General features: G+C 39.3%; 1 protein-coding gene across 1 annotated transcript; it reads right to left on the bottom strand.

The window, feature by feature from the left end:
* LOC8082162 (auxin-responsive protein SAUR71) lies at positions 5,498-6,272 on the bottom strand. Its single transcript, XM_002455815.2, has one exon. It carries the CDS (start codon positions 6,182-6,184, stop codon positions 5,843-5,845), a length of 342 nt encoding a protein of 113 aa, XP_002455860.1. The 5' UTR covers positions 6,185-6,272; the 3' UTR covers positions 5,498-5,842.

Genomic DNA, 11,210 nt, shown 5'->3' with positions numbered 1-11,210 from the left:
CGCACAGAAGACCGCCCAACCAACTCGCCCCTGCGCCACTCGCCCGCACGGAGGACCGCCTTTCGTCCGTTCCCCACGCAAGGAGTCCGTGCCCCACCCCCACGAGCATGGGATCCGCCCCGCCCCTCGCCTTGTCAGCCCCTAGTAGATCTACCTGCCGCTAACTCGTCCCTATAGCCTGCCTCCATACTTGGCACTGCAACACAATATGCATGATAGTGCAACAACACATGACATACTGCTACAACAAACAAGTTGAAGGAGCTGAAACATCATAAAACATAGTATTACAACGAACAACTGCTGCAACAGCATGCAAACAACTACTACAACATACAGATTGAAGTATTGGATAGAACAACTGAAACACCATGAACATAGTATTACAACAACAATGAACGACTGTTACAACAACATGTAACAACTAATACAACAGCATAGGTTGAAGCATTGGATGGAGCAACCGAAACACCATGGACGTAGTATTACAACAACATCGAACAACTGTTGCAACAACATGCAACAACTAATACAACAGTGCAGATTGAAGCATTGGATGGAGCAACTGAAACACTATAGACATAGTACTACAACAACACCAAACAACTGTTGTAACAACATGAAACAAACTACTACAACATGCAGATTGAAGCAACTGAAACAACATCTCAAAAACACAAAAACTGCAACTGAAATAAGGACTGAAACCTACTGCAACGTCTAGAGAGAACCATTGCAACAATGAGAAAATCTGAAGCCGAGAGCTCGCCGAAACCCTATCCTACTGCAACATCATTTGAAAAATATTACTGCAAACAACCAGAGAACACCATTACAACACGCGAGAGCACTGAATCCCAAGAGCTCGCTGGAACCCTAGCCAACACAACATCTCATAGATCTAGATCCAGAGGAAGAGGAGGAGGAGGAGGAGGAGAAGAGGAGGGCCTAGATCCAAATCCACAAAAAGGAGGGAGGGAAAAGGGAGAGGGAGGCCTCAGATCCAAATCCCTCCCCACCTATCTCGTCGGAGCCGCGCCGTTGTCTCCATCTCCAGATGCATGGAGGTCATAAGAGCGAGGGAGAAAGGGCAGGGAGAAAGGGAGTTGCGGCGTTCAGTGGAAGCTACCACCGTCACGCTCTACTCTGGTGGCTTCGAGGGCGCGTGGGTCGCAGCGAGGAGAGAGGTCGCAGCAGGGAGGGAGGGAGAAAAGGAGGGAGGAGCGGCTCGCCAATGGCGCGGCAGGAAGTGCGCATGCATGGTGGGAGCGGTGGGGAGCGGCAGCGAGACGAGAGAAAAGAGTGGGGAGAAAAAGGATGAGTGGATAAGAAGGCATGGAGGAGCAGCGAAATGAGTGGACAGCAACGTCCGGACGGACGGACGTCTTACTGTATATCATTACCGATAAAGAATGACTCTTTGCTAAAAAATAAGTAAGAAAAAATCTTGAATAAAACTTGCTAGATAGTGCTTAGTAGACAGAAGATAGGACGCTGTGCTATGAAATGATGAAATGCGAATCAAGAAAACGATGAACTGTTTTTTGTTTTTCTTCATGTAATTTTTTATGATGTTGTGAGGACGTGTTTTGATTCCCTACCATATTTTGCAATATCAAAGAAATTTGGGTACTTAAGTTTAACAATTATAAAGTGACTATAAACTATCCATCCAAATTTTCCTATCGTACGAAATTTTAAAATTTACTCATAAATATATTTCATTATGATTAAAAGATTGCTTTTGCGTTACATGTTCTAATAGGAAGTAATTCCAAGAAATGGTAAAAAATACATATAAATCGTCAAAAAGATTATTTAGCAAAAAATATAGAAGTGGTTTCGATCAATATATCTTAAATTTAGGAAAACTAACTAAGGCAATCTAAATTTGATGTGTCAAATATGAATTTTAGAAGGTGGGTTGTTTGTTTAATTAAAAAATGGAGCGTGGGCTTATTTTGAGCAAGCCTGAACTTATCAGGTAGACTTGCGATACAACCAGACCAGACCAGCTTCGCCAGGAAAAGAGGAGATGGCTAGGCCCATAAGATTGATCCTAGACACGACTTAGATTTCCCGATTAAATTTAGCATCAGAATTTATTCTAGATATCCAAAATATGTTTTAATATATCTAAACTTTCTCAAAAAATCCTATGAAATTCACCAACATTACTTACCTATTGTGGCAAAGTTAGGATACTTACGGTGTTATAATTTTTACATCACATTTTTGTTCATGAAAACTTACATATTATATGTCATTACTCACCTATAATAGTTTTATTTTCTCAATTTTATTTATATAAGTGGGTAGATTAATTTATATTGCATTTAATTTTGGAAATAATATTTATTAAAAGTCACTTAAAATAACAATGATTTTATTAAAGGAAAATGATGAAAATGGAGGGTAGGCTAACAAAAAAAAGGAAAGTGGAATCGGCCTATTGGCAGTTGCCCTTCCTCTACCTCCTTTCTCTTTTCTAGTTTCTATCCTATCTTTACACCATAGTATCATTTATATATAGTCATTGTTTATTAGGGTTGTGCCTTGTGTTGTTCATTGGACCAGATCCTCTGACATGTACTCCTTCCGTCCAAAAAGAGTGATGTTTTTAACTTTCAGACATCGGGTTTGACCGTTCGTCTTATTCAAAAAATTTATGTAAATTATAAAATAAATAAATCATTAGTAAAGTATCTCTAGTGATAAAATAAGTCTTAAAAAAATATATAATATTTATGTAAAAAATTTGAATAAGACAATGATAAAAAAATGTCTAAAATTCTAAAACGACGCTCTTTTTGAGACGGAGGGAGTCGGACTCTATATGGGATGCGCATCTATTGTTTTGGTCTACATGAGATGGGTGCCTATTGTTTTGGTGCATCTCGCAACTGTGGCACATGTATTCTATACTAAACAAGCATAGCCCGTGGCACATGTATTCTACATAGGCTAGGAGTCTAGTACACAAACTCGGGAATAATGGTAACCATCATGCTATCAAGCTCCATCTATCAAGCTCGACCACCACACCGGAGGAGACAAGAACAATCCCTTTCTTTCTAGTTACGTTATCTATAGTATAGTTAACAATAGGCAAGCATATAATCAAATCCACGAGGATGAAAAGCAGATAGAAACAAAAAAAAACATCTCTCATCGCCATTTCTATATTTCTTCGGCGAAAATAGCTTTGGTATGAAAAAGCCAGGGTTGAAAACTAAATCAATATATAGGGATGTGCGGAAATGGACAAGTACGAAAGAGAGCTAAAAAAGTTAAGTTAAAATCACATGATTTAATATTTTTCAAGTATGCATGTATAAAAGCCATATAACATTATACACATATGAGGACACAATAACATATAATTGTTAGGTATATCCTGCATAAATTGAAAACATAATAAATATATGGGTCTGTTCTAAATGAAAATAGGATTCCGTAAAAAGACTAGAAAAAACCTTTTATCTGTTTTTTCAAATACTACAAAAAATAAAAGATCTCGCAAAAAACAAAAAACAGGATGAGACAAAATAGAAAATGGGACGAGAATTCTCTTTTCATCTCATCCACTTGACAGTGACCGGCTATGAGTAGACTCGTCCGTGAGACGGACATAATGCGGACCAACGGGTTTTTTTAGAAAGAGGCAGGAGCACAAACCAGAGAGTACGAAAATTATTGGCTTCATCTTGATGGAGGTCTTTCAATTATATTAACATAATAGGTTAAGCGTCAAAGTGGTGTCTTACCGTACGGTAACCGTCTCTCTCACACGCTTGGTCGCTCACGTAAATGACTTGTGCACACACGGCCCAGCACTTTTTAGTCAGGAAAAGGATGCTGAGTAACAGGATGGTCTCACTCTCAATACACGTTATTATGTTTTGGAGTGTTCTGAACTTCTGATCAGGACAAGTTTGATAGGATTTCATTTTTTCTCTTTATTCCTTCCACTTGATAGAGAACATACATGGCCACATGCATGGGGATACAATTAGGGGCGCCGCTAGCAATATGAGTTTTCCAGTCCTCTTGATGAACACATTAGCAATTGAAATTTGTAGTTTTGAATGAAATTCATTCTGATTGAATTTATGAAAGAATCTCAATGCTCGTTTGGATAACTTCGTTTTTGGAGGAATTGTAATATGCTTTTATGAATTAAGCTATTTGGCTTGAAATTTGACATTTAATTTTTCGAAGTTTAGATATAGACCTGTCTTTATCATAGAATGAGACTCAGATCTGGAAGACCTGGGCACCGCTTCGCGTCAGGACCTTCGTGTGGCTCGCCGTCCGGAAGAGACACTGGACCGCCATGGGCTTGATGCGTGCGACGAATGCTACCTCTGCGACCAAGACCCGGAAACCACCACATCATCACCACTTGCTCCTTCTCCAGACACATCTGGTGGTCCACTCTGACGGTGCTAGGGGCCAACGCTGCTTAGGTGGGGAGGCTCCATCCCCGACTGGTGGGAGCGGTCGAGACAGAGATGGCATAGAGAGAAAAGGAAGGGTGCCGACACCCTCTTCGCGCTTTTGGCATGGGAGCTGGGGAAAGAAAGGAACGCAAGATTATTCCAGAACGAAGTGGCCACCAGCACACAACTCCTCGCCACGATCAAGCAAATCGCCGACCTTTGGATAGAGGCGAGAGCATGCCACTAGGAGAATTAGTCCGCGAGTAATCGCCATGTGTAATCAGGCTAGGGAGGCTGCGCCTTCTGTATATATTATCATCCCTAGTGCGCCTGTGTACGTTATAAAAACTTCTTCTTTTTACATACAAAGATACGCAAATCTTTTGCGTATTCGAGAAAAAAATAAATTATGTTGATCTCCATTGTTATGTTTTATTAAATAACTTATACCACGCACGCTCTTTATTGGTTCACTCACTAGAGCAGCAGCAGCGCGGCACATAAGGGCCTGTTTGGTACAGCTCACAACAGCTTCATGAGCTGTTGTGAGCTGTTTTTTTTTTTTTTGCCAAACACTTATTTTCCAAACAGCTTTATGAGTGAAGCTGTTTTTCCCCTCCTCTCACAAAAACATAAGTTGGATGAAGCTGAAAAAAAGTAGCTTATTGCAGCTTCTCCCTCATTTCTCTCTCTCAACTATGCATGAATTAGTTGGTGAAGCTATTTTGCCAAACACTTTTTCCAAAACAGCTTAGCTTCATCTAGAAAGTCACTCATGAAGCTATTTTCTAAAAAACAGTTTTACTAGTGAAGTTGAGCTATGCCAAATAAGCCCTAAGTATCTCCCCATGTGGTCGATAACAGCATACAAGTATTCATTCATACCAACTTACAGGATCCGTGCCTCATAAAATAGATTTCATTCTCAAGGGATCCAAACGGGACTTTGAGGATTCTAATTACGAAACGCTCGAGGCATGTTAAGTAGATGCACCCGGAAGGGAGGAAGAAACACTGGGACATTTTTTGACCAAAAAATGTGAAAATGGAGTTCTCTCCCAGACTTTGTTACAACAATACAACATTATACAAAAATTAAAATACAAAAAATCTACTAAACAACACTTACGCGCCCCATCATATGTCTTCATCTCTTCTTCTTCTTCTTCTTCTTCTTCTTCTTCTTCTTCTTCTTCTTCTTCTTCTTCTTCTTCTTATAATAATTCTTATAATAGTAATAAGCAATCAAACTTGCTGCAGACTTACGTCGCATTAGCACACCTATCCAAGCCCAACTAGAATACGTGAAGCCGATTGAAACGAAACAAAAAATATCGCAATGCCGTTTTGCAGCAACTAATGAACAGCGTACGTACATGCAGATAGAATGATGCTGCCATTTATGTCCTAGCAGCAGCAACCTTGGACTTGCGTGCCATGGTAACCACATGGTCGAAGCGCTGTGCGTCACAGGGGACCTTGAGCACCCCTTGTTGCCCGTACCCAAACTGCTGCTCCGCCATCTCCAGCAACGCCGCCATGCATGGCTCCTCCAGGTCTCTCACGCGCACCAGCACCCTCGTACCTTCGTCGCCGTCGTCGTCGTCGTCGCGGACCAGCACCAGGGGCAGGTACCCTCTCGGGATCCTCCTCTGCTTGATGCCATCGTCGTCGTCGTCGTCGTCACGAATTGCACCACCGTGCACGCAGCTCGCCAAGGCCTTCCTTGTCCAGGCGGCCATTGCTGTTGCTGATGCTGTGATATGTAGTGCTGTGTGGATATGATTTTGCAAGGGTGGCCCCTGTTGTGTTTCTTATGATGATGACTTGATCGATATGATGCTCAAACTCGATGATGATCAAGAGATGCAACGCAGGGGTTTTTATATATATCGGAGTGCTGGTGTGGTTAGGACGATTCAAAGTCGATTCGGACTTTTTCCAGATCAGTAGACAGACGTGACTTGTGTCATTGGGCATAGTGACACTGACCTGTATGTATTATTACGTACGTACGCGTAGTGTAAATTGATGAACCCCGCCGGTCTGTGTTTTATATTTGCTGTCCCCGTCAAAGTTCATTAATCAAATTCAGTAATAAAAGGCTCCTATATTGTAGTCCTCTGTCATCAGTCAGTAGAAGTTTCACTTAGACTTTCATGCAACCGGTATTTAATATATTTTTATACATAAACATTTCTGAGATGATATGTATCGTTTTTAAGAAAAGAAAAAAAATAACTGAGTTTCACGTAGATGAAACTCTTTTGAGACGGTTTCTAACTCTAGAGTCATGAAATTAAATGTTTAATGGAATAACAAAATGAAACCATAATTGAGGGTGGTTGTTTTATTCACATTTTATCGCATTGTATCTTACGTGACATTTTTTTGAAACGATGCTACGAAGCTCTCCACTAAGAATGGAGCAGTTCCAACTAAGAAACTAACAAGGTTTCTATGGCCATTAATTAGGATGTCAACTAAGAAAAATAGTGATGTAACACATTAGATAAGGAAGAAAAACTGTATACAAGAGAACCAATATAAAAAAAAGATGTGGTAGCTGGATGATAGAAGAGAGAAGGTAGGTGATTGGATAAAAATCTATTTTGAATAAACTATCTATTAAGATATGTGGCAGGTGGATGATCTAGTACATAAGCTATCTCATAATTTTTAGATTGTATTTTTCCTAAAAGAATGGAATTCTCGTTCTTTTACGAGTTAAAAAGTACTAAGTTTAACCAAATCTATATAAAGAAGTACTAGCATTTCAATTTAGTATTATTAGAAAATTTTCAAAATTCAGTTAAATAATTTTCAAAATTTAAAAAAGTTAAATAATTCAGTTCTGTTTTAAAAAAGTTAAAATCGTCCATTTCTTTTTTTTTGAAGCAGAGATCATTTCTGGCTTTCCATAAATACCAGAGAATGATCATGATTCTGTGAAAATAGGAATCAGTGATATTGTATTGATAATGGCAGCTAAAATGTCTTGTATTGCTTCTTTATATAGAAAAGCTAAATTTACATAGATATGTAGCCATAAGGTTAAATTTAAAAAAGTTTAACTGGATTTAAACTTAAAATTGCTTCTTCTTCTTCTTTTTTGAAACGGAGGTTGTAATGAAAACTGTGATTTTAATTTTTTCCGTGAAAATTATTTGTGTTTATTTGTGTTTAGACTTGTAGCAATAGCTGCTAGTCAGTGTCAAGGGACATCGTCTAACTATCACCAGTACAGACACATACTATACAGGCGGCTGAAAACCTATTTTTACTGGCGTTTTTCAGCACCGCCTGCGCTGGAGGCCAGTAGAAATGAGACATTTCTACAGGCGGTAACAAAGAACCGCCTGTGGAAATGCATTTCTACAGACGGTTCAGTTATGCTAACCGCATGTAGAAATCTTTTTCCAGAAAATAGAAAATCGGTTTTTAAAAATAGAAAAAAAAGATTTTAATACAGGAAGACCCATCGACTATTCGCCCGCCCGTCTCGGTCGTAGTCGCAAGTCGCGCTTTTTTTCGCGTAAAATCATGTTGCTTCGCGGCTGGTGGGATTCGAATCTGAGACCTCGCCCTTGCGCGTAGCCTCCTCTACCACTCCACCTATCACTCACTTGTGTCTATTTTAGAGTTTAGTTCCCCACATATTATCACAAATCGAGCATATATTGATTATTTGAGGCCCTAAACGGATTCCAATGGAAAAGTTGTCAACTACAAAGTTTTATAACTTTTTAAGATGTACAACTTTTATATTGGAAGTTTTTCCATCCGAGGTCATTTACAAAATTTGAATTTCAAATTTAAGAAATTCAAACGTAGTTTTCGATGATAAGATGATGTCAGATGAAAAAATTATCAACTACAAAGTTTCATAACTTTTCGAGATCTACAACTTTCATTTTGACAGTTTTTTCAAACAAGGTCATTTGAAAAACTCAAAAAAATAAATTTCAAATTATTTCTACAGGCGGTTTTGTTAGGAAAACCGCATGTAGAAATATGATTTTTAGTGGCGGTTCCTTAGAACAACCACCTGTAGAAATGCATGATTTCTACAGGCGGTTCAGTTAGAAAAACCGCCTGTAAAAATGCATCTTCACAGACGGTTCGTAGTTCTGACACCGCCCTTTTTACACTACAGGCGCGTGATAACTACAACCGCCTGTAGTATAAAAAGGGAGCGTCGGCGTTATACTCTTTTCTACTAGTGTATGATACTGTTGGCTGACTACCATTTGAGGTTGTTAAAGGCGAACACTCCAATACAACCTGTTAGAAGAGAAACAACGTCTGCTGATCTGATACGTCTGCATGCGTTTATTGTAGAGCCGGGAACCCCAGTACCCGTTATACCTTTTTTTTTCTGCTTTACAAAAAACTTGGCGCCTAGGCCAAGCAGGCCTTTGCTCTGAAAACGTTAAGCACACTTCTGCCGTGTCGCTCGGTTTGGTTTGATCAACGTGTACGACTACCGAACAAGGACACACGTAGCCTTGTTTTTGGCATGTTGAGTACTTGCTCTATTCTAAATTATAAGTCATTCTAAGAATTTTAGAGAGTAAAAAATCTCAAGTTTGATCAAATTTATATGATAAGATAATAATATTTATGATATCAAATAAGTATTATTAGATTCTTCATTAATTATACTTCATAGTATATCTATTTGATGTTATAAATCTTTATAATTTTTTCTATAGTTTTGGTCAAATTTAAGATGTTTTAACTCCAAGATTTTTGAAATAGAGGAAGCATTTGTCCGTGAAGCCGTGAAGGTACCAGGACCGAGTATCATTTTTTTTTTTTTGACAAGAAAACCATCAAGTTTATTAGTTGCAGCAAACCGCTACTATAGAGGAGATGAACTCCCCTGATACAGAATTTAGCGCCTCCTTCAGAGGGCAATTGATTACATGATTTGCATTCTTACAAACTATACTTCATTTGCCGAAGAACATGAGTTGTGAACCTTGAGCTGCTAAGATATGAGTTGTGACATTATCCCCTCTACTTATTTTTAGGACCTTCCATTTGCAGCCATGAACAGCATTGAGAAAGCTTTGAGCAGAGGATTTAATGCTCCAATGAGGCAGCATATCATAGCTTGTTCCATTGAAGAAATTCACCAAAAGCTGGTTGTCCGCGATGAAGGATACCTCTTTGATTCCTAGAAGAGCAATGATCTTTGTTGCTAGGGCCATGGCTGAAGCTTCAGCCTGTAAAACTGAGTTTGCTTGAACACTTGTCTTGATAAGACATTTGAGTTGTCTGCTGAAATCGAGGAGGAAAATTCCTAGTCCAGCAGGTCTTTCATCATTGGAGATGTTGTCGGGCCGTAGAGAAGCATCAGTGTACCACGACCTGCAATCAAACAAGGTAAAGTGCAAGAAGAGCTAACAGGTTGGGACGGCTATGAAGGTAGTCCTGGGTCCTGTTCACTACATTCTTTGTATATGTAGCAGGTTTTCCTTCAACTTCAGAAGCTTTGATGTTCGCCTCTATTGCATGATGTACCTGCAAAATCGTCCATTTCTTTTTTTGAAAGCAGAGATCATTTCTGGCTTTCCATAAATACCAGAGAGTGATCATGATTCTGTGAAAATAGGAATCAGTGATATTTGTATTGATAATGGCAGCTAAAATGTCTTGTATTCCATCCTGCTCAAAAGGCAAAAGAGAAGTGCGCAAAGGAGTTCTAGAAGAAAACCAGACAGCTCTTGCAAAGTGGCAATGGAAAAGCAAGTGAGCATCATTCTCAATAGTATTGCATCTGTCACAATTTTTATTTATTCTTCTGGAGAGATTTCCTGCACGAGCACCTGTAGCAATAGCCCTCCTAATGATTCTCCAAACAAAAGTCTTAATATTAGGAGACAGTAGTTTGTGCTTCCAAGCTCTTTTTAAAATGGCCATAGCTTGATCCGTGATGGCTCTGGAGCCTTGGCTAAGAGGCTGAACCTGCATATGAGAGTTAAAAAAATTGAAAGCTTCTTTGGCTGTGCATACTCCCTTTGTAGCTGGTTTCCAAGTGACAATATCTGGATCAGGGGAGTGGACGATTTGAGTACAGCAGATTTTTTTAGCAGCATGATTATCAAAGATTTGGAAGATGATGTTGAAATACTAGTGATGAGTGTTGTTGTCCCAGAGATCAGAGATAGTGTTAGGCAAATTAGAACAAATTAGAAACCATTACTAGCAGTTTAATGTGGTCATGGATTTGATGCTAAATAGGACACCAAGGAGTAGACCATATGCTGGATTGACCATTGTGAATTTGGATAATGCAATTGTCCATAAGGATCTTTTTGACTTGGAGAATAGATGACCAAAAGGCAGATTTGATGGGAGTGTTGCTTGCCAGCGAGAAACTTGTGTTAGGGAACTACTTAGCTTTAAGAATGTCTTTGAAAAAAGGATTTTTACCTGTGGCTATGTTCCATGCTGCATGTACAATGAGACTCCTATTGACAGTGAGAAGATCTCTTATGTCTAACCCACCTTCCTTCTTTGGCCTGCAAATATCTATCCAAGACCTGAAATGAAAAGTGGTAGTAGAGTTGTCCTCTTCACCCCAGCCCACCAAAAATGATGATGATCGAGGTAATTTTAGAGATGAAAGTTTTAGAGAGAAGTATGGTGGACATGTAATAGATTGGAATTGAAGCAAGGATAGAGTTAATGTAAATAAGACGACCGTCATGGTTGACTTTGTGAGCTTTAATAGTGCTCAGCTTGGTTTTGAACTTGGAG

Source organism: Sorghum bicolor, chromosome 3, assembly GCF_000003195.3.
Source record: "Sorghum bicolor cultivar BTx623 chromosome 3, Sorghum_bicolor_NCBIv3, whole genome shotgun sequence".
In the NCBI taxonomy this organism is placed as follows: Eukaryota; Viridiplantae; Streptophyta; class Magnoliopsida; order Poales; family Poaceae; genus Sorghum; species Sorghum bicolor.
Note: the sequence above shows the minus strand (reverse complement) of the source record. Positions and strands in the feature narration are given on the sequence as shown.